The sequence below is a fragment of the Pomacea canaliculata genome, linkage group LG10 (assembly GCF_003073045.1).
Source record: "Pomacea canaliculata isolate SZHN2017 linkage group LG10, ASM307304v1, whole genome shotgun sequence".
Taxonomy (NCBI): domain Eukaryota; kingdom Metazoa; phylum Mollusca; class Gastropoda; order Architaenioglossa; family Ampullariidae; genus Pomacea; species Pomacea canaliculata.
This window is the reverse complement of record NC_037599.1, coordinates 5,959,121-5,986,896: the sequence shown is the minus strand read 5'-3', so window position 1 is coordinate 5,986,896 and position 27,776 is coordinate 5,959,121. Positions and strand designations below refer to the sequence as shown.

The window sequence follows — 27,776 nt, the reverse complement described above, 5'->3', positions numbered from 1 at the left end:
AAACACAAATCACCACACTCTATACGACTGTGGAGAGTGAGAAATATATAAAAAATAATGAAAGCAACGCACCAAAGAACACCTGTACACATAGCTGGAAGCAATTACAGAGAAACTATTACTGTTAGAGACAATTCCATTAAACCGATCGATATCTAGGATTGAATCATGAAGAATTTAATTAATTTTATTATGGATGTCTAGAAAGCCATGAAAGAGCCAAGAGGATGTCACTGCAATGGAACCGGCCGAAAGCATTCAGCTGACTCAACCGATTGAGTCATAATCTCCAAAGTATCGGACAAACTGAGAAAACACGCACAGTCCAGCGCATGGACAATAGAAACAGAGCTCGAAAGTTTCCCAAGGTCATCAAGAGACGACGATCATCTTAAGGCTATACCATGGGTTCTGCAATGACATTTATGATTAAAGCAATTATTAAGGGTTCAAGACATTGACAACAGCAGAGAGAATATAATATATTAGAAATGATAAGATACAGTGTTAAGTCTTCATAAATACAGAATGAATGGCGCTCCACTTTAAAAAAAAACACAAACAAACGAACAACAAAACAGAACAATTAACTGTGTCAAACAGATCTAGCTACTGGCAAGCTTGATAGACAAGAATATTAATATCTTTTCACTTGGAGGCAGAATTAAAAATTAACCTACGCGATTTTGCAGGAGCAGGATGACATAGGAAATGGAGATTATCCAGCTGTTTTTACAAAGAGATTACCTATATACTCTTACATAACAACTGTTTCATAACATGTGCTGGAATATGGAGATCGAGATTGAAACATTAAAATATATATGAATATAAAATTTGTGCTTTTTTAATATTTAACATCGGTACTGTTGTTTATTCTTCTGTGGAGTTCATGTGTTATTTGTTTGCTCATGTCTCATTCTTGTTCGGTAAGAGTAAGAGCATGCTCATTAGGAGTATGCGCTATACACATTTTGGGTTTTATTATATTATGAAATATTAATCTCTCTAGATACACACCTCCTCGCTTTCCCCCTTCTGTTTGCTTTACAGTATTTATCTTTAAAATAATCTGAAGAATAATTAGGCGATTCTATGCTTGTTCGTCTGATATATACTCCTGTTTGTGTTATGTGCTCAAACGTGTTTATGTTTTCTACAGAGACTCTTCCTTGCGACTGAGTCATGCCACGATCATGATGGTGGAAATGCAACGACGGGAAACTACACAGCCTTCTCACAATCGGCAAACATCGATAAGCCTACAATTGTAATACTAACGCACATTTCTGGATTAACCAGTTACAAGCATTACGTCAGTTTTGCTATCTCATCTGATCTTTCTGTCAAGACGTCTCCCACAAGGGAGAAAGTAGAAGGCGATTTATGTAACCATGCCATTACGCTGTATCCCATTGGTGCTTCTTTCACTTTTTGCAGGATTATTGAATATTTTGTCCAATCACAAGTACCGTAGTATCGCCGGTCGGGAGCAACGTCGCGGCACACTAAACATTGTGCGACAACATTATATAGTTCAATGTTTGACAATAAATACCTGCATGAAATAAACGATAAGACAATTGTTATTCGTCCTTTGTTTGTGTGTAAATATTGCAGAAGCATTTATATTATCATCCGTTTCTATGTAACATTATTAGTATTAGTTTACGCATCTGCGGATGAATATCATTTATGTTCATCTGAGATCACCATCAATAATGTCGGCAAGAATTATGAGAGCGAGCACTTCTGTCCGTGCTGTGATATGTCTGGGACTGTGAAATATGGTATAGCGTTCAAGACACTTCTTTTGACGTAGATGAAAGAAGTAACTGTTGACTGTCTTGTGACGAAACCATGGGGAATTGCCTCGGGGGATCGGAACAATCCAAAGCAGCGGGGAGTAGCAATGCTGGAGAGCCGTCGCCTCAAAACAAGCCAGCAGAGAACGGAGCTGCTGTGTCCGCTACCCCTGCAGCAGGCAGCACGGTGCAGGGATCGGCATCGCCATCAAACCAGTCACCTTCCCATCAGGGTGGTGGAGACACTGCATCAGAAGCATCGGCAGCGTCGTCTAAAGTCTTTGTTGCATTATATGATTACGATGCTCGAACAGATGAAGACTTGAGTTTCCGGAAAGGAGAACTCTTGGAGATCATAAACGATACCCAGGGTGACTGGTGGTATGCTCGTTCAAAGACAACAAAAAAAGAGGGATATATACCTTCCAACTATGTGGCGAGTGTAAAAAGCCTTGAATCGGAACCGTAAGTAATTATTTCGTGAGGATGCTTCACATCGTGTTTATTTTTTGATACTCCATACACGTGATCATTTAACATTAACAACAGTGAATGTGAAATGAAGTAATAGAGAGTATTCAGTCTTAGCATTATTTATCCCAGTTGTTGGAGGAATAGTTGAAAAATACTTGTAAATTTATTAGTTGATGTATTTATCTCACCCAAATGTGTCCCTTATCTGAAATCTGGTTGGTCAGAAATAACTAAATGCAAGAATGCATTTCTGTTTAAAGTTGGTTTTGGATAATCAAAGGTTAGAGTACATTAATATTCACAGTAACTAATGAATGGTGCACATTGGGGAAAGACACTTGTACTGTAATGGATAATTGATACAAAAAAATGTAGGAGTGGTAGAGTGAATACAGTAATCCTGTTTTAAAAATAAAGAACATACAGCGTTGTGCTAGATATCATTTAAAGCTATTGTGGTTTGTCCCTTTGTAGCTGATTTAATGTGGTCAATCATATTCTAATGAATGGAAGCAAATTCTTATTTACGTTAATAATGAAATCCTTTAATACAGAATACAATATTCCGACATGATACATTGTAAAATGATTGGTGTGTGCAATGACACTGACTCATGCTAGTGCATTGTGCTATTATTATTAAATAAGAATCATACGGCATACATATGTTCCTTACCTTTCAAACTTCATACTTATGGAGTATTTCCTCGGTTTCTCCTACAGAAAAAAAATGAAACCACCAGACTTGGCAGACTGCATTAACATTATGCTTGATTGAGAGTTGGAATATATTATTGTTTGTCAAAAGGGGTCTTACAATGTCTTAATCTTAAACCTTACACTATGAGGTTGTGGCTTTTTTGCTGTTGTTGTTTGCAAGCTGTCTGTTTTAAACACAGGTTGCTGTTACCACAGTTTTACAGATTGCTAGAACACATTTATGAGAAATGTCAAATCTTGATGGAAAATAAGTCTAAAGTGATTTATAATTGGGTGGAGCAGTGATCCTGCTTTGGATTGATAGTACTAAAGACCTAGGAAACTGAGAAATGGAAACTCAAGCGTCCAACAAAGTGAATAACATTTTAATTTTGAGTGTAACCTAAAGTCACTAGAGTGTGTGTACAAGAGTGTGTAAGCTTGAGCTCAGAAGACCTCTGCTTCTGTAATATTGCTAGTTTCTTATTTGATATGGCTGTTTATTTTTCCTCTTCCTTCCAACATTTCACCCTTAGCTGTTAAACTTGGAATCTTGGTGATTCTGTGCCAAGTTAGGTATCTCATATTTTGGATCCATAGATAAATTTTGTATGGAGACATGCAGGATATTTTCAGATTATTGGATTTGACTGAGATTTTTTTATGTTACGTTGATATCAAGATCTATAGCGGATAGGCATTCAAGAAGACTGCATGGCATTATTTATTAACTAACTGGCGATTTACTGTTTAATTTGACTGTTCTTGTGTTAATGTGGAGTGACCAAAGGGCACATGTTGACAATAGTCACATGCAGGGACCGGTCAGAAGTGTTTCTTATATATCTATGAGCGTTAATTATAATGTATGACTCTAACCACAATCATTTAACATATTTTCATTGAGTAGATTCCACATATTGTAAAATCTCAATGATAACAGTGATGAAAAAAATAAATAAAGCAGAATTGTTGACTGATATTATTTAATCACAATGTAATTTCCAATATGTCAGAGAGAGAGAGAAAGAAAAAGGAAACATTGCCATTTGGATTTCTCATGGTTATGTATTTTCTTTGGTTAAGCAAAATAAAAGGCATCAAAAACTAGCAAGACCGTTGAAACAAATGTTTTCTCTAAACCGTCTCAGCTACTAATGCCTTACCACCTAAGCTGATCGCTTCCCTCTACTTGTATTGGCTGGCTGGCTGTTCCAAGCATCAGATGCTTTTTTTTCCATCTTAAGCCCCATTATTTGTAATTCTCTTCCCCTTTCTTTTCGAACTGTGTCTACATTTGAACCTTTCAAATTCAGCTCAAAACCCATCTATTTAAGAAATATCTTGCACAATCAAGTGAAATGTTCTTTATCCATGTACTTTTTTTGACTGTGGTGTTACCTGTTTGCTGATGCTTTATGTTTATCATATGGTTGATTGTTGGTTCATTTGTAGTCTTTCTTGTGCAGTGCATTGAGCTTGTATCCACATGTGAAAATGTGCTATACAAATGCAGTTATTATTATTATTCAGTTGAGAGTTCATGTTGACATTTATCCAATCTCATTTTTTGCTAAATGTCAGATGACCACTTTTGTCTCTCTGTGATCTCTCAATACCTTCCCTTTAATATAGTAATTGACTGTTGGGACCATAGGATTTGAAATGGGAAATAGTGGCACAGTAAATGGAATTCTTTCTTTTTAAGGTTACTGTGGACTGAACTGTTTTTGTGTGAAGCAAGTGCAATATTTGGTTATGGGAGCCTGTTTTAACGCAGTTATTTGACATGCTGATGCCCGCCTGTGCTTGTTGTTGGGTTAGTTCCAGGTTTCCCACCCTCCTTATCAAACTTACCCCTAAACAGTTGCTGATTTAGTTGTTTACCCTTGAAACTGGTTCTTGTCGTCATATAAAGTTTGATGATCATGCTAAAGAGGGATGCATATTTCTGTCCACCTCAGACCTGTTCTTACATTGTTTGAAGCTGGAGTGCAGATTCAGCCTTGATCTGAAAGCCAGTGTATTATGACTGTTCAATAAGAAGAACCATAGAGGGGAAAATTGCTAGTTCTTTAAATGACATGCAAATGTGTTCTCATGCTAGAATCCTCTGGAGTATAGCATGCCTCAGATTTTATATGTCTTGAGTCATGCAACATCTATGTCCTGCCTGTGAGAACATGGATGTGTGTGTGTGCATGGTGTAATACAAAATTGTGTAATACGGCCCATTTGTCAGTCCTTTTAGAAGCAGATTTGTTCTGAAATGTAACCATTGCAAAACATGAATTTTTTTTTAAAAAATTGGCATGGATTTTACTCCTCTGTTGTGTACTGTTTCAGATGGTATTTTGGAAAAATTAAGCGTGTGGAAGCAGAAAAGAAGCTGCTGTCACCAGAAAATGAGCATGGGGCTTTTCTTATCCGTGATTCAGAGAGCAGGCGAAATGATTACTCTCTATCAGGCAAGAGCTGTCTTTTTCTGTTAGTGAACTGCATAGTATCACTAAGCTAAAAAATAATACTTATTTAATGTAACATACATTGACAGCTGTATGATTGTAATTTAAAAATTTTATTTTACCTTAGCCCTCAAAGTTGTGAATGTATGACTTAATCAAATGTAAATGCAATACAAATTTTCCCCTTTGCCCCTATCCCAAATCACTGAATTTTTTTTTTATGGTTGACATGGCAGAAATGAATTGTATATCCGAGTGGTATTGCTTTACTAATATTATCGTTTTCACAAATTGAGAGGCAATCATTTTGTATCCTATTTATTTCTGGTTAATTTTTTTTTTACTTCAACACCTGTTATTTACATTTACAGTAGTGACAGCATGACTTTCTAATATACAAACATGCTTCGGCCACTTGAAGTAGACCACATAGTAAGAAATAGAGTTGGAAGCAAGCTATGATTAGCATAAAACTGCACATTTCAGTACGTGATGGTGACACTGTCAAACATTACCGAATCCGACAGCTGGATGAAGGGGGGTTCTTCATCGCCCGACGTGTAACCTTTCGGACTCTGTCAGAACTTGTTGACCACTATAGTCATGATGCTGACGGTCTCTGTGTAAATCTCAGGAAACCTTGCTCACAGGTATGTGTGGGTTTATAATGCATGACCTTTCAGAAATGTTTATTGATTTATATGTTATCAGGTACCTATGAATTTCATGTTCTGAGTAAAATAATTTTCATACATTGAGAAAGAAAATTTGAAGGGTGTATACTTTAGCTTGTATTTACATTCAAAAACAGAAATTTTGAGGTTACATTATCTTCAGGCACTTAGATATTTTTATTGTACATATTTGAGTAAACATTGTATAGAAAAGCAACACTGATATAAAACTGAAAATGTAAAATCAAAATCCAAAACAAGGAAATTACAAATTTTTGCTTCCAAAACTTGAATTTAAAGGTTAAACAGGATTGATGTTTGATCACAGAAAGAATTTTAATTCGTAATTTTCACACATGCTTATGTTTATCCTACTCAGTGAGACTGACAGTGGCAGGCTTGGCACATAAGCAGACTTTCAGTCATAATTCAAATTCCTTAGTGCTTTACTAGTCATATTGTTGAAGGAGATTGACTGCTGCAGAGGTCGGTCATTGGGACAACAGGAATATAATAGATTCATTGTGTCCTTTCCTGTGGGGTCCTTTAAGTGATCTTGTTACCAGATGATCTATAGATGACTTGAGTTGTGTTGACAGTGAGTCACAGTGAACACAGAGGGAGAGGGACATTACGAACAAAAATAGATTCATGCAGCAATTTTGGCTTAACACATCCTTAGAGAACTTTGTACTTGGTTTCTTTTGCTGTTAAAATCAATCTTTCATGTAATGTGAGAGGGAAGTAGGATTCTTTGAATCTTTTGCAAGAAGGGTGATGGCCTAAGTTGATATGGTTAGAGCTAAGAAGGCTTTTGTGGTGAGCCATCATTGGGATTAAAAAAGGAAGAAAAAAATTAATGTAGTAATTTAATAAAACAGAGTAAAGTAACACATTTTTGTTTTTATGCTCCCACCATCCCTGAGGAATGTGGCTGCAGTAAAGGTTGCAGTTCATACAAAAACATTTAGAAAAAGTCTATTTATCCTTATGGTGGGGAGATATTTGAAAAGTCATTGTAGGAAAGGAGGAGTTAACATAAGACTTTAACAATGAGGGGAAAATAAAGCAGCATTTAGATTCATAGCAAAAATATCATGCCAGTAATGTATATGTGCGTGGATGAGTAAGTTGACAGCTATATATGTAGCTAATTGTAAGGCAAGCACATCAGCTTATCACAAAGACTAAAAAGCAGATTTAGGTCTAGTGGAAGCATTAAGTGGAAGTGATTTTCTGACCCCTAGTTAACTTTGTAATCCAACCTCCCTCCTCCCCCCAAAATAAATAATGGATGTCTTTCCAACCAGTAGCTGGACAAAGTGCACAATATACATTTATAAATACCATCCTTGATGTGATGTTTTTATGCATGTAAAATTATTTTACTGATAGCTGATAAAAAGTAATGGCAAAAGATTACATTTTGTGTCCAGTTCGGTACACAGTGTCTTATGTGCAAATAAGCACATTTTCTTTACATGAATTTTGCTTATTTCTACCTGATGAGAAACACTGAGTGTGAGAGAGTCAAAAAGACTTTTGCATGCTGCAGAGTTTAAAAAAATAAAAAGTACAAGTTAAGATTTTACATACTGTTATCTGGTTTTATATATGCTTTTTAGAAATGTGCAGTACTTTGTTTAAAAGCCATTGAGATCATCAGTTTAAACCAAATTATTTTTAGCTTGTAACCTTGGAAATAGGGGCTCATGTTTTGCTATAAAAATGTTTCATGGTGATGTGTGGGTTTCCACAGATAGCATGATTTTAAAAAGAATAGGTTTGTAGCAAACTGCCTTGATGCATCAGTTTCCATGGTAAGGTGAAACAAGCAAGCTTTAGGATCAGATCAATATTTTCCGAAAACCTAAAAACATTATGTTTATCTTGTGCTGGTTAGAAACAGCAGTTTTGCAGTGGAGATTTTTTTTAATCACTGATGGTGTTTGAAATGCCATTCAGATCATATTTGCTGATAAAAAAAAAACTATATTGTGACATTTGGTTTGTTAGTCAGCCCCATGGTCATACATTTTGATAAACTGAAGACATATAAGATGAGACATTTTGATGTTGCTTGCTTGTCTTTATAAATCATTAAATAAACTTGCATGCATAGGACAATATTGACGTAATTCCTCAAATCAGAAGTGTTTTTTTCATAGAAAAAATTGTTCACATATATATTAGATACAAACACCACACATATCCATATCCAGAGGCACACCATATAGATGTGCAAAATGCACTGTGCATACACATTTGTGTTCTTAAATGATGTTTGTGAATGTACATGATAATAATACAGTGAATTTATATTTATATTGTCCTATAGACAGGCTCATGGCGCTTTACAAAAAAAAAAAAAAGACAGACATGGACACATGCAACATAACAGGCAAAATTGTTATCCAGACAATGGCAGATAGTATAAATAATATCTTTCTTCAGTATGCACAAATAATTGAAGAAAATGTGATCCAGACTGCAAATGTTTCTGTCCACATCGCCTCCAGTCATAAAACAGCTTATAGATTTTTGTTTTGGCTGCTGATTTGCACGTGTTTATGAGGCAAGAATATCTATGAGAAAAATGATCTTAAAGGTGGTGGTGGGGAAAACTGGGAAATCAAGGTTGTCGAAGGAAGGAAGAGACATGGTAGAGAAAAATCATGTGGATTTAAAAAAAAAGTGTATTGGTGAACATTCTGTTTACTGCAGTATGTGTGCATGACCCATCATAAAATTGGTTAAAATTTGATTTTTGTTCCTCACAATTCTTTATTTTAAAGACCTGAAAATGTTTTAGAATGTTTAGTTTATTGTGGATTCAGAATCTTTTAGAGGTGAGAATTGCTTCACCTTTTGGGAAGATTACTTACAAAGCTGGTGCATAAAACATTTCTTCAGGTGGAGAAGCCACAGACCAATGGCCTTTCCTACAACACCAAAGATCAGTGGGAGATCCCTAAGAGTTCGCTGAAGCTGATCCGAAAGATTGGACATGGCCAGTTTGGAGAAGTTTGGGAGGGTTTGTGGAATAACACTACACCTGTAGCCATCAAGACTCTTAAACCAGGTGAGACATTCATTTTCCTCAGTCACAGTGTGTCTTGTGATAGGAGTGGACAAGTCCTTGGATTTACTTTTAGGGGTGTGCATTTTTGCTGCAATGGTGGAATTGATTTTTGCTGGACTGGTGGAACTGATTTCAATGAAAAGTCTTTAGTTATAAACATATTTACTTTGCTGTAAATTATTTGGGTGTTCAATGATAGAATTCAAAGACTGGTCAAAACTGTTTAAGATTTGAGTTTTAAAAAAATACAGTCTCAGATTTTCCTTATTTGTTTTATTCCTTGGTGTATTTAATGTTGTATTTTTTCCACTTATTTCTTCTTTGATTATATTGATCTTCCTATGCTTTTCTTTTGATAATAAAATTAAATGTAGAACTAAAACCTTGTTGAACCCGGTTAATAATTTATATAGATCGTATTAATTAGATTATTTTGAAAAAATAAAATTAGATTTTTTGAAGTTCATTGGCAGCATAATAGAGGTGGATTACAAAAACGTTTGTGGTTATAAAGCCGCGAGAGGTAAATTATTTACACAGGCACAATGGATCCCAAAGACTTCCTGGCAGAGGCTCAGATTATGAAAAAACTGCGGCACCAGAAGCTGATCCAGCTTTATGCTGTGTGCACACAAGATGAACCTATCTATATCATCACAGAACTTATGAAGAATGGAAGCCTTCTGGAATTCCTGCAGGGTAAGACGAAAAGTGTTTATGTCTGTTTTTGCACACATAGTTGCATGTATGAGAGAGGAGTTGGTTTTGTGCACATTTTTATTTATGAAAGACACATATCAATTGCTTTTAATGGATAACGTTAATGAAAATAGTGTTCCAACATTATTTATAATGTTAACAAAATCTTTAGATGTAGAAACCCTGGGTAGACATAAATAGACATTTGAAGAATATCACTCTGACAATTTCTGCTTGACATTCAAACTCCAGGCAAAGGTCGTATCCTGAAACTGCCTCAGCTGATTGACATTGGAGCACAGATAGCCTGTGGTATGGCATACCTGGAGTCACAGAACTACATTCACCGTGATTTGGCAGCACGCAACATCCTGGTGGGCGAGAACAACAACGTCAAGATTGCTGACTTTGGCCTCGCGCGTGTCATCAAGGTGGAGGCACGGACATGCACCTTCTTCTCCCACTTTTTCTGGCTGTCCTTGCGTGTCTGTCTCCCCTTCCCACTCCTCTTCGTGCTCTTGATAATGCTGCCTGTGCTGAAGTTACTGAAATTAAGTTGAACTGTTTTCAGTTTGCCTCCAGTGTTGTGGTGTGGTGTTAGTTCAGGCAATAAGATTGTTGGTTCTGTTGTCTAGTTGCATTTTTGTGGGTTTGGTTCATGTGATCTTTTTGTGGTTTCATATCATTGTGATGACAGTGCTGGCAGAATGCACTGTTGCAGGCTGTCTTCTAAATCGTTGGTTTATTATAAATTTTGTTAAACAAGATTTAAAACCATAGTGAAACTAAGGAGAAACATAAGAGAAGCTTTTTATTTATGAGAAATGTAAAAATTGTTTTAGATCTGTGCATTTCTTTTGTTTGCAGCCACTTTTTTCTGGAAATTTTTGTATTCTTTAAAAAGTTAACTGGTTGCACATTTTTGCTAGTGTTATAATACAGCACAATTGATTATTAAAGGAACATTTTCATTTTAGCTTGCATATAATCTGCTTTACACTGTAGCATATTTAAAGAAATTTTGCTTAGAAAAAATGTCAAGTAGTTTATGGGGTAATGCGCTGACACTTCTTGAGATAACAGACAGTACCTGCAACTGTTCATTCTATTAGCATTGCCTTGCTCCCAAAGCCCCCCATTCTCCCCGGTGGTTATTTTCCAGAAGATTCTCACTTTCTTTGCTGTATGTTGTAGGAAGATGAATATGAAGCCAGGGTTGGAGCACGGTTCCCAATCAAGTGGACCGCACCTGAAGCCGCTAACTACAACCGCTTTACAATAAAATCAGATGTCTGGTCTTTTGGCATCCTGCTCACAGAGATTGTTACCTATGGTCGTGTGCCATATCCAGGTGAAAGGATTTATATGGCTTAAGCATGCTTAAGATTCTTAAGACATAAACACAACATCTTAGTTTCACTATCACCAATAATCAGCTAGTTTTTACCAAAAGCATTTTAGTAAGTTTGTGGCACAGTGTCACCATGACAATGAGAATCAAGAGTTATGGGTTTAGATCTTGGCTTCTGTACTTCTCTATCTGGAGGTGACATCTGTTTGCAAGGCTGACTATTAGTAGTTTTCTCTGGGTGCTCAGGTTTAATTTACACTTTGTGTGTATTCATATATGTTTTTGTGTTGTAGTGGTGAGAGTGTGTTAGTGCAAATGATCATAAGGTGCATTTGATGGCTGCTTAATGTGTGTTCTTGTGCACCTTTGTATATGTTCAGGTGTTAGGTAAATTGCTTTCAGCCCGGTGGGAAAAGGCGCATTATATATAAGAAATAAGTATCTTACAAACAGAGTGACCTCAGAATGAATGCAGCATTGTTCATATAACATAACATTAACAAAGATGGACCTATTTGTCCTTACGTGATGTGAACACAGAGAACTTCAGATATTTATCCTTTCCTATCAGTGACATTATCTCTGTTTTTCTTCTAGTGTATGCACATGCATGCTCACACACATACACCTGAAATTCTAAGGAAGATGTCTTCTGTGTATGTAAGGATATTGACAGAGTGCTTTAAAATTATATCTCATGCAGTCAGAGTTGTCTTTTTTTATGTGGTTTGCAAGTATTTAGTTTTTGTATCTGTAAATTGATAGAATGTACGATGATTTGCTTATTTTACTCTTGAAACCCAGCTATAGGACTGTCATTGGTAGCACTGGCCTTTAGAGTGCTGCATGCTTTGTAGGCATCATATCAACATAGCGCCTGAACTGTGTTAATTTTACATGTAGTAGTTCTGAGGGTCAGACAACTGTAGCACTTTGTTAAGAAGTATGATGATAAAAATTAGGCAAGCAATCATAAAACTCTGTTGCATTTGGGTTGTTTATAAAACAAATGCCTGTAGTGATAAAGTAACAATAAAAAAACCCCACCATTTAGAGATGCATAATAGATTTAAGTTTAGAATACTGTATCAAAGCTCTTTTTTTTACGTTCCTTAAGTCAGTGTTTGGTGTAGTTTCTTTTAAATGTTGTTGGCTCAGTGGTAGCTAATATGAGACTGAATGAATGCTGCAACTTTAAATGTTTAACACTGCAGTGAGACTAAAACCACTTACATTTAGTGTAAGATAGAGTCATTTGGTTACTGTAGGATCATATTTGCTAGTGACCTTTCAAAACTTGTGGAATGGATCCCCATAGTAATCAATCGCCTTTCAAGAAATAAGCACTACATGTACTACATCCGAAATAGACATGTAACAGATTAGTGTAGGATATGTTTCTAGTGGGATATAGAACTTTTGTTGCTGTGATGACTGTCTCACTTTGTTTCTACAGGAATGACAAATGCAGAGGTACTGCACCAAGTAGAGCATGGCTACAGGATGCCTTGTCCTCCTGGCTGCCCCAAGGCCCTCTATGACATAATGCTGGAGTGCTGGCGCAAGGAGGAGATGGAGAGACCAACATTTGAGACTCTGCAGTGGAAGCTGGAGGAGTTCTTCACCATGGACCCCAAGGACTACAGAGAGGCATCATTTGTTCGATGAGGTACTTTGGTTTCCTGCATTCCATCTTGTGGGCAGCACAAAATGACTCGAACAAAACTCCCCCTCTCACACAAGGAAATCTGGAGTGTACTGTCCTGCTGTCATCAAGAAATTTCTATTTGATAATTTGAACATATTGTCTTGAGTGTTCAGGCCATAATTGTTTGTCAAACCATTTAAGAACTGTCATTGTATGCTCAGCAACTTTGCCAATCATGATAAATGTTTTTGCCCAGTTTCTGTACCACATTTTATTATTATTTTTTTAATTCAAGCATACCACAAAAAGATTTCCTTTGATTTCCCTTGTAGGATTACTGATTCATCATAAGTAATTATTGCATGTCACCAGAATGCCTACACTGTTAGAGTAGGAAATGTTGTCAGATAAGCAGATTAGAATATTTGAAAACAAGAAGATAAAACCTTAATATAAAGAGAAATATAAAGGTCTATTGCAGCATGGATACCAAATTAATGTTTATTTGAGGAATCAATCAAAGACTTTGACAGCTGAAGGTTTGAGACAACAACAGGCGAGAATACTACCAAGGTTTGCCTGACACCTCTGTAGATTGAATATCTAATATTTCTCTGAAATTTGTACCAGTGGAAGGGTCTGTCATTGTTAAAAAGGGTGAAACTTTTTGAAATCTGAAGACATGCCAGTAGTATATGTTGCAGCAGAAAATGTTTCATCCATGAATGTAGCTAGGGCAGATCATCAGTGTTGTCCTCGTATCATAAAGATCATGCATGTTTATGTTTCCAGTAGATTTGCATTGCAGTGCTTGGTGCATGTGGATTCTTTTTCAGGAACAAGAGTGATGCAATATTTTCTTGCTTCTGTCTTACAGCTTCAGTTAGCTGCCATTTATTTAAAATTTTAAAAGATGTTTACTGAAGAGGTTGTGGGCTATGTGATTGTGACAAGCAATGTCTTTTCAACTGCCAAACTTTGGAAGACAAGATAATATCATCATGAGAGGGCATTTACTCGGTGAAGATAGGGACACATAGTTTAAGTAGAATTGACGCTGTTTTTTGTGCGCTTGTGTGTGTGTTCATGTACTTTTCATGCATGGAAACCATGGATATGAATGGGTGGAGGTTAGGATTAGCATTACGTTGAAGGGATGTAGGGGGTGTGAGAGAAAGATTTTTTCCTATTTATCAGTAACAGAATCTTCAAAAAATAACTAAGCAAAGTCAAGGTCTGTGAAATGAATGTAATTTAAATTCACTCCCTTACCACTAATTTATACAAGTAACAGTACCATTATCAATGAGCTTTATGCTTACAATCTCACCTGACATTCTTAGTGACTTATTTATTATTTTAGGTGTGTGGATAAGTGTAAAGGATGGCCCATGTGCATGCATGTTTGAAACAAATGTTACTCTGGGCAAAACTTTTAATTAAAATTGTTTTAAGTGATAAGAATGCAAGTTGCACAGAAGTAGGGGTGTTAATTGCAGTTAGAATTGTAGCTATTACAAAATGTCTGATATCTAGGCATGAATTTTATTATTGCTATTATTATTGACAAGTGTATGAAACTTAGGGTTGTTTTCTTTTTGTATAGATATTAGATTGTTTCCAGCAGGATATTTGCCTGCAGTTGCTCAACCCTTTGAAGAAAATTGTGTTGTTGAAGTGAGAAATGTGCAGTGTATATGTGTGCAAATGTTCATGTACATCTTCACTTGCCTGCATGCAGCGAACTAGTGAAGGTTTCGTGTATATAATACTTTGTAGCCTCGGCATACTTTGTCTTAGTTATGGGAGCTCATAATTTGTAAACCATATGCAGCATGAATTTTTATTTTGTACTATCTCTTTGTAGAAGATTATGTTGTGAAACTTAGGAAAAGTTTAGATAGCTCTATTTTATGTGAAGAATATGTTTTCAAAAAGCTGCCTGTTTATCATATCATCATATGTATACTAGACAAAGTGCTGAGTTTTTTTTGTTGTTGAGGGAAAGCAGTGGTTTCATTCTCCATTAAGAAATATTTATAACTAAAGACCATACTAGCTGTTCAAAGCGCACTAGAAATGCTAGGGAACCACAATCATGATTAAAGTAAGTATTATTATTTTGTAAATAGGTTGCTAAACAATCAATCTGTTCATACAGAACTTAAGGATTGTGAAGCTGATCACTAGGCCCTGTGAACTAACATATAAATGGCACATTTGTGAGTAATATCGTTTTAATGAACTCATCATTAAATGTCCAAAGAAGCAAAGGAGAAAGTTCATAGAAGCAACACTGCAGTATTTAATAACAGCAAAATAAAATTACATTAAATATTATCTGGATATCAGACAGTCATAAAACTGTTCTCACTGGCTGAGTATATATGTGTGTGTGTGCATACACATTCACATGCATGCTGAGAGCATTTTATAGATGGCAGAGGTTTTGCAGAGGTGTTACTTTACATCTAATGTGCTTCAAAATAGACTGTTTTGGGTTGGTCTGCACAACAAACTTTGCTTTGGATATTGGAAGGAGAGATGCAGTACTCTCGATTTTGTGCTTATGGGTGGTTGCTTTCAACTAAAAGTTTTTAAAAAAAAAACTGACCTAATTAACAAAACCTATAGCTGCTTTACATTCTATCAGTCATGCAATGTCTGGGCTTTTGTATGAATTAAATGCATAATACTTAGGGGAACAGCTGGAGAGTAATTTGTTTTCTGTTTCAACTAAAGGACTTTTCAGAAAACTGAAACTGATTAGTTTTGAAGATAAGGTATAGTGGCAATGCCATTGCAAATAAGGAGAAAATTATACATGCTTTAATTAAGTCATTTGAAAACAAGGAGAAGTTTGAATATATTAGAAAAGATCAAATTCATCATGAAATATATCTTAACATGTTTTGATGTACTTGTATGCAGAGTAGATTGACCCAGTACTTATTTAGTTTGCTTGTGGTCTTGGCTATGCTTGCAGTGAGAGAAAAAGATTTACAGGTGTTTTATTTGTATTCTCTCAAGCTTCATTTTTTTCCATTATGTTCACTACCATCCATGAACTGGAATACTGTGCTGCTAAGAATATTCTTAATGAGTTTAAAATGGAATAAGATAATGAAATGCTAGAATTTATCCTATGGAAAAATTATGAAAATTTTATCCTGTCAAGAGATTAAGGATCACCACCTGACAATTAATGTAGGGATCCAAGAAGCAGCATGCTTAAGAGGAACTGATTTGATAATTCTTTTGCCTCTTTATCATTTGTAGTCTTTTAGTTTTTATGAGATTTTATTAACTGGGCACATATGATTGAAGTGGTTGTAATGTATTTGTCTTGCATGATTTGATGAAACAGCAATGTTCTATCTGTAAAGCACACTTTACTGTAAGATCTGGTCAAATGGTATCAACTGATGTTCTGTACATAGTAACTAATATTTGTCTACAGAAATCATTATAGTTAAGGGCAGATAATTATGTTTGAAAAATGCAAGTTGTGTTTGTCATATATTTCATTAAGGAATATGATAGAGTGCTTATTTTGCTTAAATGGTTCTTAATGCATTTTTTGTGTGATCCACTTGTAGATTTTATTGATAAGCAAGGCAGATGTGCACGAAAGTGGTTGGCTTGAAATAACACTGGCAGCATGTATTAAAATTGTTTTCTACTTTCCATTTTCAACATTTTAGTACTGAGATCTTGTTGATTTATTATTGTTTTCTTATCATGAATATTTAGTCAGGCTATGCATGTTTTAATTTGGTTTTATTGCTGGGCTGAGTGATCTGGAAGCAAGTGTTCCGGTCAGACTGTTTGATACATAATGTGGATGTGTGAGATAATACGAGTTACTACTTCCAATGTCAATGATTGCTTTGTTCTTGTTAATAGTTTCAGTCATTCTCAACTGTCATTATGCTACACAAATCCACATATTTTCATTAAACTGTTTTAAGTTATTTCAAAATGAAATAGATGGTACTTCGGAGAGAAAAAGGTAAGAAGGAAAACTCGAGAGGGAGGAGAGAGGATAAGCACTTTCATTTGACTGTACTATGTCAGTATGTTTAAAACAATTTGAGGGCATGCCATTTTTGAGCAAGGTGTCATTAGCAGACAACTATTTCCAACACTAGTGCACAGTCACCATTTCTAGAGTAATTTAAAAAAGGTGAAGAATCTCCAGCAAAGATTAAGATCTATATTTTGTATAATACATCTATGATGGTGGTAGGAATGGGTTGAACTTTCACTAATTTCTTCATCTGTATAAAGACAAATTAAAGATAAGTAAGCATGTTGCTGAATAATGATGTTTAAACTGTTGAAGTGTTGACACAAGCCAATTCATGATATAAACCTTGCATGGCTTGATAGAAGGTATGCATGATAATTTGGCTTCTTGTAGCCAATTTCAGTCATTAACACAGAGGTACACAGATTGACATTGCAGCTATTTAAAGCTGGTATAGGCTGTTTTTTCAGGTTTAATTTCTCTTTGTCTCTCATGCATAGTATAATTGAACTGAATTAAGTAGCTCATTACAGTAAGAGATTATTCTAATGCTAGTGTTATTGTGCATTTGTAGAGGTAAACATTGTGGAGGTGTCGAGCATTTTTTGTTGGAAACAGCTTATAAGTTTCTGTAACATACACCTGTATCTTATCAGTGTCAGTTCAGTATGATAATGGTGACATCCATGGTTGTTGGGAGGATTAATATTTCATACACAGGAAGAGAACAGGATGAGCAATGGCAATATTAATGGTCTTAGTAGCAAAAAAGATATACAGATAAAGATGTATTTGCTGTAGTTTTTTTTAAGGTGTAAACTGTTGCATGCAGCATAAACTTAGGCTCCATAGTTAATGCATAAGATTTTTGGAGGAGTTTGCTTGAGGCTTGCTTGGGCTGGTGTCATGACGCCTGACTTACAAGGAAGGCTAGAAGGTGAGAGGAGAGAGCTTACTGCCCCTTCCATACTGTGGGATTTATGTTTTTGTTTTTTAAAGCTACAAAAAACCTCACAAGTTATGGTTGTGGCACACAAGTAGATCAAGCATTTAGATATTGGTACTCTGTGGATGTTAGGGAGGGGCATTAAAATGTGCTTGAAACAGGATAAGAGATCAGAACTGGCTTCAGCAGTTGGTGCAGCCATCAGCCTGTAATAAAAGATAATTCTTTTGTGCTTATTCTGCTTTAAGTACTTGTTGTACAACATGAATTATTTTGATATTTTTAATTGGATGTTTTACTCTGACCTTGATGAATGACATTTTTCTTGGATTTGTACAGTAACTATGGCTGCCATCACTTGGCTGTATAGAGTGCAATGGTAGGGAATTTTCTCATTTTTGGCCATCATGTCACTTGTGCCTATGTTAAGTGGCACATTGCTATACAATGGGGTTCCTTTTTAATTAATAAATGATCATGAGAACTTGCACAGTATGTGTGTTTGTGTGCGTGCGTGCATTCATTCTGTGAATGGGCATGGACACATATTTAGTAAAACCAAGGACACACTTCACCTCTGGTCTGTTTTAGTTTTCTGGCTGGAGTTTTGATTCAAACAAGGGTTTGGTTATAGTTTGGGGTTGTCAGTTTTGGGTTAGGGTTCAGGGGTTGAAAGGAGGAGGAGTGGTGCTGACCATACCAGCCGGGTACACTGGGAATATGGCTGGTATTTTGTTGGGGGACTAGAAAAGTGACACGGAGAATTATTTTGTTTGGAAATGGAGAAGTTTTTCATATTCAAATGTAGTTTCTGGTACAGCCAGGTTCTCATCCATTCTCTGCACTGATTCAGCCTGTAGGTGTAACCCCCTCCAGCTTTAGTGGATTGACAAACATGCATGTGTGTGTATATTGCTTGTGTGCTTTTATAGAGTAGTACCCTCTGAAAATGGTACTTGTAAACGAAATCATGATTGTCCTTCCCATCACACATTAGCCCACACCCACCAACTAACTCATTCTTTGAGTATTTGAGTGTTATTGATTTGAGTTTGTGTTCTTTCCTTGCTGATTAGTCGAGACTGCCTAACTTTTCTTTGTTCTAGATTCTGCAGTCTGGAAACAACAGTGACTGTACCAAGCACATCTCCACATCTGAGTGTCAAGACCCCCATGTAGCATGTCTTAAAACAATTGTGACCCATAAACGATAACATTTTGTAACTTGTAAAATGAAGATGCACCAGAGCTAATTACATAAACCATACATAGTTTACAAGTTTCCCATTGACAAAATGCAAAGTCCTGCAAAAATTAGTTTGGATCAGGCAATGTGACTGAGTATCACATCGCACAGATATTACCAGAGAGCGTAGATATAGAGAGGCTGCACTCTGGTAGCAACACGTTTCGAAGGGACGCAACTGCGTCACTACTTTTCTTAACAAGTCAGGACACAGAAAGAGTGCAGCCTCTCTATATCTACGCTCTCTGATATTACTGGATTATACTTTATTTTTTGTTGACTTTGAAAAATGGTTGAATAGACAGAGGTAGAATGACTACATCTGTTATTATAGGAATATTTTAATTGGTCCACACATTTAAGTGTGTTGTAGAGCATCGAAATTTCAGATCCATGTTAGGAATTAAATGACCAGTTAATCTGCACTGTCTGAGCAGTCTGGAGTACCCGTATTGAAGAATCTTAGGACACCATGAGTGCATTTAATTTTTCTCAGAGTTCGGCACTACAGCCATCTATTTCTGAAACGTCGGTTCTCCATTACAAGTAAACGTGACCTCGTACCAGTCGTATAACACGGTTGGCGATCGACTTCTATGCCTATCCATCCAGCCAACACTGTGCTCCACACCCTACCTGGTTATACGAGGGAGATCATTCTGTTAAAACAAAGTGAATTTCTTTGAGATTAGGTTGTCTTTCCTGCTCTATGTGGCTAATGTGTGTGGTGGTAGTTGTGGATCAGGACTGACAACACAACGGTAAAAGCAACTTTACAGTTAGAATCGGGGCGGTAGTTATGAAGTGAGAGTAAGTCATTTCCCCAGGGCTAAATCGGAAACTCAATGAAAAGCGTCTTGTGTCCGAAGTTACGAAACAGCGTCCAGACTCTTGGGACACTATTCATGTTTCTTTACCCTAAAGCCTTTTTGTCAGTGGTTTATAACTACGCATACAGGTGTAAAACAACTTCTGCAGAGTCTGGGCACCATAAGTTTGGAAACGACGCTTTTCCTTGAGTTCACCCTATTGACCCTGGGCAACGCTCTACCTTCGCTTCATAACTGCCGCCCTATAATATCTCACCAGGGAGCACTCTTTGGAAGCGATTCTCGGGGCTGGCCGTCAGGTACTCCGGTTTCTTCCTCCTTTGTCATTCTCCCCAACTAGTGAAAAATCGCAATTAGGTGAAAGCACTTTAAGAGACGGCGCTAGGGAAATGCGGGGCCTTGGGCAAATAGAATTGCAGGGCCTTGGAAAGCCGGTACAACATGCGTACTTGTTAGCGCTGGCTTCCTATCAGGCGCTGAGGTTGGGTGGTCGCCCCTGCTCAGCCCCCCTATAGCTGGCTCTGGAACTTTCCTCGGAAACCAGCATACCAACTGATGAGATAACGGGTGTTTTACGCTGAGCCGGCAAATAAAGCTACATCTTGGAAAAATAGCTGGTCATGGTAAACATGTGCTTCGTGCACAAAAAGAACATGCCCGAGGCAAGAGCTGAACTCTGAACCTCCGATCATTACGTAATAATGTGCTACCCAACTGCTAAGAGGAGTTCGCAGCGCTTCCCAGCAGTTGTCGCTACAGAAGTTAAGATCGTTGGTGCTCCACTTTCTACAGTGCGACCTCTGAAAAAAAGAAGATATATCCGTTTTAATTTGTCATAGGTGCATAGTGGCTCACCTGTTTGTAAGGGTTATAAATAAACGCATTTGTCGCATTTTTCAGTACTTCGCATAAGCGACTTCGGTACGTTCCATCGCTAAAACCGGAAAGACCCGAAAAGCACTTAGACAGGTGTGCTCCCTTAACACAGAGCGCTAACAGTATGCTTCCTGCATCTGCTGACTTGACTTCCGACCTGCTGTATACAGCACACATCAAGCGCACTGCAGCGTTCCTTTGCTCTTGCATCATACCACTTGCACGGAAGTCTTCATCCTGCTGCTTCCCTTACTGACAACCGGTCTGGCAGTACTGACTGTACACGATCCAATCAGGCGGCGAGCAAGACACTTCATCACGGGACCGAATCTTCTGTCAATGCCCTACAATAAGCAACACCATACCGTTACTGCCAGATTCTGTTACTAAACACCGTAAACTACATCCCACGTTTACCGACAGAATTTACTGTCACTGCATCACTATAAGGTATACTATATAGCCATACCGCCATAATTTTTGTCAATGCATCACTAATAAATTACATACTGTTTCTGTCTTCTCATTTCTATCATCAGCTCAGTTTCAGTAAATCAGAATGTCTAACTTTCCGTACATCAGTCGATGGCAAGAACAGTATATAAGTCTAAATTGTTTCTTTATCGTTTCAATTAAAAAAAAAATAGCTTGTTTGGTTGACCCTGTTTGACCTTAACTACTGCATGCTATAGTGTCTCTGTTACACGGACACCTTGCGTCGCTGGATCGATATAACGCATAAAATAATTCCGTAAAGTAATTGTCCTCCCGTTGCATTGATCGCATCGTCAATTATTTATTTCATTTATGTGTCCTGTTGTTTTTTCATCAGTCATCGTTTATCTCAGTCATCGTACCAAGACTGTTTGCAACGAAGATTCTGACGATAGCTTTGCATCAAATGAGAGCAGAGACAGAAAAAAAAATCCTAAAAGGGTTTCTTCTACTTTTGGAAGGCATTTTCACCTCTTTTGGAAACGAAAGTACTGTAGTTGTCCTGCTTAAATTTGTGTTAAGCCGACTGGGTCACGCAAAGAAAATGCATTATCTAAAGTCTGCCACCATAGGTGGAATGAGTAGAAAGCGGTAAATTTTTTGCAAAAGTTCATTTATCCGCTAGGTGTTGTCACTTTCGTCGTTGCAAACACTGGTCATGCACACCAGCATCGTTTCGATCAGTGTGATTTTGATCGGCTTGTAAAGATTGATTAGAATGGCTCTCTCCCCTACCTTTGAAGTACGTACCATTGTACTGCCAGAGTGGAAGCAGACGAGACAGATAACTTATGTGAAGAGTGTGGTTAAGGATGAGGTCAGAGGAAAATATTCTCTAACACCAGATCTCCCAAGAATTTCCCAGACAGGTGCAGTTACAATAATTTTCTGTAGTCTAGTGGAAAAGATAAGATCTGCGTGCTCACGTACATCAAAGTCACAAGGTATTGATCAGAAGTCAAAGCATACGATAAAGTCTGGCACGCGGAAAGTATTTTTCTGACTATATTCAAAAAATCAAACTATTTTATCCCTCTCCCAAAACAACATGTAACTCGTCCGTCTCATCAGACGAACTCTGAGAGTTGTCAGACTTACTGAAAATTCACAGCAAACACTGAGAGACAGGCGGAGTTGAAACTTAGCAGACGGCGACAGTTTCCATGTTTGCGTATTCTTCTTTGTAAGTCATTTGCGACAATCAGAGCGGCAGAACGAAGCTATTATCACGAACTTGTATATACACATCCATGCTATTATCGTTTGCTGCTTTTTAAAGAGATAACTATGGATAATGCGACATCTTTTAGCCATGTAAATCAGTGTCGTGATTTGTTTCCGTTGTCTTCGTGCGCATGCGCTTTTACCATTCTGACTGTCGTCTGCTGATGTCGTCTGATATGTGGTATTTTGCTTACACACTTGTAACTGTTTAGACACTTGCAAAGCAAATAAGATTTATGGGAAAAGCAAGACTTCACTTGAACTCGGAAAATCAGAACATTACATAAAAAAACTAGGGGGCTAAAATGAGGAAACAGAAGGAAAGCTTCGGAACTGAGTCTCCTTTGCGTTTTGTCACACAATGCAAGAATGATGGGTAAGTAAAACTGTGTATCTCTTGTACTTCATGAAAACTTAGAAAGAAAGACATCGCAATTGAAACTTTTAATGTCAATGAGTCTGTCATTATGACATGAGGAAAACTACAGCGTAATAATTATTGACAAAGCAAAGCAAAACAAAAAATAAAAACCACACCTAGAATGGATGTTGTCGTTCCTTTCGGATCCAACAATACTTTTATTACTTCATCAGGCACTAACAGTTTATCTGTGATCACCATGCATTTATACTTTAACTCATGCAACTATATTTAGTCATTATTTTTATGTTCTTATGTCCACAGTACCCTAAATTAATGCACAGTATACAGTACAGTTTATTTCAACTTGTGTCCATTGATTTTGTACCCTAATTTTACTTGCTTCAGCTACATAATAATCTGATATTCATTCTTTTGAGCCAGTACCTCATGTATTGCTAAATGCTTGGAGGAAACTATATCTGTCACGGATAGTTATGTCTTGCATAGAAAGTGAATTTCATCTTCAGCAACATCTGTTATATTGCAGGCTGTATTGTTGCATCAGGATTACAACACCTCTTATTGATATTAAGACCCAAAGTTCATGTTCTCAATCTATAGCCACTGTGCTTCAGTGCCATATGGATGTTACAATTAATAAAACTTTCTCTGGCTGCACATTATTACTCAAGGAGTACCATTGATACTTTTCATTGTTCTCCATTTCTGAATTTCTGGTTTGGTCATTACGGAGAGGGGAGTATGACATACTTTCAGATTTTCCTGTTTTTACACCTACCCTACCATTCAAGTCTCCACATAAAATTATGTATTCTTAAGTTCTGTTATATCCCATAACACTTTTTCTTGTATCAAAAAATACTTATATAAAGGACTTCCTTCTGGCGCCACACAGCATGCTATCAACCTCGAGCCTCTGTTACAGTTACCTAATTTTCTGTTCGTTTTTAACCCGTGTATTGCCGCCTTTCGGTTTCAATACGGAGAATTTCTGTTTTCAAGTATCCTTCTTGTCACCCCTGGCATGTATACCGTAGTAAGTCTCCGGCAGATTTTCTCCATAGATTCCCCCCCCCCCCCCACACACACACACATACACACACAATCACCACCACCCCAATCCATCCCTCGCTACAGCACTGGTGCGGCTATCATCACCTGTTATTGTCAGAGAATCAGAATCAGAAGCAGCAGTTATGTTTTTGCTAGAAATGTCGTTAAGGGTGGTGAGGGAAGGTCACGGAAAGCTGACGCAATCATGTCATCAGGGTCGTTCAAATTAGCGAGTCCGGCCTGTACGTAGCATCCGCCACAGGACATCGCAGGTGTGGCGGCAAGTTCCTTTGATGTAGTGGTGCTGGCAGTCGGGAGCTCGGGGCTGTCAGCTGTCACCGTACTTCTCACGACAGACGGAAGGAACCATAGCTCGAAGGGACGGTTGAGTCTAGTGTTCTTCTGGGTTGTTTGTCGAACCTTCAAGCACAAACACTTTGCCGTCGATGACAAGTGTATTAAAACGAAGAAATGCATTTCTGTTAACATCCACAGATGTCGATGAGACTGTCGAGGGATCCGAACTTCGAAGAACTCTGTCAAGCGTCTTGTTTCTTTCCGTCTTTCATGGAGCATCCGGTCCGCATTGCTATGAGCGGTCTATAGCTTAACGCGTTGTGAGGCAATGATCACAGATGCTTGTGGAATAGTTCCCAGTCATCCCTTTTCGGTTTACTAAAAAGTCAATCATTTATTAGGGTGGCTGAAAGAGGAGCACTAGATAAAAAGTCTCGACAAATAATACTAAATAAATAAATTGAAAGAATTGTCACCTAAAGTGACGCCTAACACGAACTAGTAATTTTGTGACTTACATGTATTTTCTTGCTATCATAGCTTACAGATACATTCTCTAGTCCTTGACTTGTTTTTTTGTTCCCATTCTTCAATTCCCCTCCACAGCGCAAGCTCTCTCTCTCTCTCTCTCACACATACTTTCTCGTATGTTTTGAGCAGCTTCTGAAGAGTTGACGAAGTGTGTATGGCGATATTGAACAATAAAGTCTTGGCAGTCTGTCTTCAGTGGTGAAAGGAACCCGGTGATTGAGTGAACATTCTAAAATTCTTGCTTGAACTCTTCACACACAGCTTGGATTTCTTCAGCTTCTTAGACAGGAAGCAGCTTGGTCCTATAATTTCATTTAGTTGCAACGGTTGTCTGTTACTCGACCATTTTCAATACCGCTAGAGGGCAGTATTTGGGTCCTTCAGTATAACTGACAGGTCCTTGCTGCCGGCATAATAACAAAAATTGTTCCTTGACGTCAGTTAAAGGACAGGATCTGGTGGTTTTCTAGCTGTGCAGCAAGGAAAATGTTCATTAGGAAATAACGACGGCTTTGGTTAAAGACGGGGAATCGCAAGAGAGGGCTGTCTGCGTTGTTTGATTTGAAAGGTGAAGGGGAAACAGAGGCGACATCGAGGATGTGAAGTGCATAATCAAGAGCTAAGGAAGGCACAGAGAATAGCATTAATTTATTTAAAAAAATTAAAGTGAGCTAGTGTACCATCGTAATTTACTTTTTCACGAAAACTCTAATAATTTGATCAATAACTTAAGGACGCAAGATAGTGTCATGTTATGCAAAAGGACAAGCCATGGATGATTAGTCCTGTAAGTCTGAGTACAATTGTAGAAACTATGGAACAGTCGTTAGAGTCCGGTATTTTTTTAAAACCACGATTCAAAGCGAACGATCTGAGATCTTTGTTATGGTTCCATCTCCGAATGCATTTGTGCTATCATACTTTTTTTGCTCCCATCATCTTACATATTTTTCTTACATCTAGACAGCAGTCGCAGAAACTTTGAAAAACTGTTAGTCTCAAAATTTATTAAGGAAATCTGAAAGCATCAAATTAGCCAGAGACTTATGGTACTTATGAATAATCTATGGGGTCACTATGACGATTATTGGCTTTTGTTTGTTTCCCAGCAATAATAAAATATTTTCGGCTAGGTTTTTCTGATTTTTGTTCTTCGCTTTAAGTGCGTAAGACCTCTTCCTCTGTATCATTCTTAATTCTTTATTCAAAATGATCAGAGATTACGTTATAGTTGGTTTCACTATTCCTTCTTTCTTGACTCTATCGGCAGACATGTTTCCCCTCATACCTTCTTAGCGCCCTGGCAACTCTGTCATGCTAGCCATCATGTAATGACTCCATCTTATACTGTTTATCTACATCCCTTCATACCATTGCTTTAGTTCTACTCTTGTACCTCATCTTTATGTTGTCCAGTGTGCCTACACGTACCTCACTGTCCACTGGCTGTTATCCTTCATTTGTCATTATTGGTCTGCGCAGAGAGTGCGATCTTAGTCGTGATGCTGCGCGTTATTATTATTATACCTCCGTTGTGCATGTTTGCTGCTCAAACGTACTAAGAAGTCTTTTAAGGTACTTACAGATGCATGCTAGATCTTGACGAAGGGGAATTATTCCAGGCTTCCTTCGTTACCACGTGCCGAAGCTTTGTGACATTCCACAATATTGTATAACTCCTGGTAGAAGTTCTTTCCTTCTTCCGGTTTAAGAATCTTCTGGAAAAGAAAAACATCTTCAAATGTTTCAAGCATGGGGCAGCCCCTTACTACCGCACTCCAGTGTCGCCTGCAGCGTTCTTGTGACATTTTGGTGACGAGAATGAGGCGCCCTTCATTCATTTTCCGGCGAGTACGAATGCAACAAAGCCTAGTGTCGTGACTGTCCACACTGGGGGACGAAATGTCGCCGGCTTCACTGCCCGGGGCTGTCCTGCTTGCCTTAATGCGCCCTAACGAAGTTAAGGCGTTGTCACAAGAAGTCGTGCACAGGCACGTCAAAAAGAAAGAAAGAGGAGGAGAAAGCGAGATACAAGTTATATACATTTACAAATTATAACGCCTCTTCGTTTCTCATTTGCTGCTCAACCGTAACCCATTTCCTTTTGCTATAAGTTAGCACGCGTCTGCAGTTGAAAATATGCCCGCACTGTCTTCTTCCAGTTCTTCTCTGCTAGCCCCATTCATCTCTAATGATCTACACAGGAAGAGTGAAACTTTCTCTTTCTCTCTCTCACACACACGCGCGCGCACACTCCCCCAACAATCATAAGTATACTCATGCATGTGCACAAATATGTAAATATGTGATAGTCACACATATTACAACTACTGTCACAACATTGCAATTACTGAATACTTCTCCTTTACATCGGAACCATGATTATCGTGTGCGCTAAGAGCATGCTCCTTAGGAGTGTGAGCATACACATTTCGCATTTATTATTGTTATTATTATCATCATCTACAAATAAAAAGACAATGGAGATAAGCCGGGTCACGTGGGAGTAATGGGAAACTAAATACTCGCAATTAGTTTACGGTAAAAGTCGTGTCGCCTGCGCTGGCTAATTAATTCAATAAAGCCCTAGCACTGATTGCATTGCATAGCTCTACGTCTAACCATGGCAGCACCCACGACAAAAGCGGACGGTGCTGACTAGAGTTCAAGCTTGGGAACAACTGCCGAGAATTAAGGGGCCTAACTCTACATTTTCTCAGAACATTCCCCTTCGTTGGTGCCGGCCCTCTGTACCACTCACGCCTGTATTGGAGAACCGCCATGTTGTTCCTGCTCTCCATCATCAGTCCGAATGGGAGACAACCGAGTTGATAGCCCGACAGACAGTCACATGAGATTGTATTGCCGGATGCAGATCGGCGGGTGCCGCTTGACGGTTGTCGATTTGCATAAAACAATAACTCTTTAATTAAAAATCCCAGCTTGGGGCGGAAAATGAACGCCGA

General features: G+C 37.8%; 1 protein-coding gene and 1 long non-coding RNA gene across 3 annotated transcripts; one reads left to right on the top strand and one right to left on the bottom strand.

Moving 5' to 3' along the window:
• Positions 1 to 1,687: 1,687 nt before the first annotated feature.
• On the top strand, positions 1,688 to 18,360 carry LOC112573232 (tyrosine-protein kinase Src42A-like). 2 transcript variants are annotated; one of them, XM_025253410.1, is made up of 8 exons: positions 1,688 to 2,270; positions 5,325 to 5,446; positions 5,930 to 6,093; positions 9,031 to 9,199; positions 9,740 to 9,898; positions 10,151 to 10,335; positions 11,093 to 11,249; positions 12,706 to 18,360. In XM_025253410.1, exons 1-8 carry the CDS (start codon positions 1,861 to 1,863, stop codon positions 12,915 to 12,917), a joined length of 1,578 nt encoding a protein of 525 aa, XP_025109195.1. In that variant the 5' UTR covers positions 1,688 to 1,860; the 3' UTR covers positions 12,918 to 18,360. The 2 variants fall into 2 exon arrangements, with proteins under 2 accessions (XP_025109195.1, XP_025109196.1); XM_025253411.1 differs by having other exon boundaries at positions 1,689 to 2,270; positions 10,151 to 10,329.
• LOC112573236 lies at positions 17,729 to 22,712 on the bottom strand. Its single transcript, XR_003101188.1, has 2 exons — positions 22,419 to 22,712; positions 17,729 to 21,169 (listed from the first exon to the last, which is right to left on the bottom strand). It is a non-coding gene; the product is annotated as an uncharacterized LOC112573236 (long non-coding RNA).
• Positions 22,713 to 27,776: the final 5,064 nt, after the last annotated feature.

Coding starts and splice junctions, on each gene's coding strand:
- LOC112573232 (XM_025253410.1), top strand. CDS start 1,861: ATGGGGAATTGCCTCGGGGGATCGGAACAATCCAAAGCAGCGGGGAGT. Junction 6,094..9,030: donor TCAGGAAACCTTGCTCACAG/GTATGTGTGGGT, acceptor ACATTTCTTCAG/GTGGAGAAGCCACAGACCAA. Junction 9,899..10,150: donor CCTTCTGGAATTCCTGCAGG/GTAAGACGAAAA, acceptor TTCAAACTCCAG/GCAAAGGTCGTATCCTGAAA.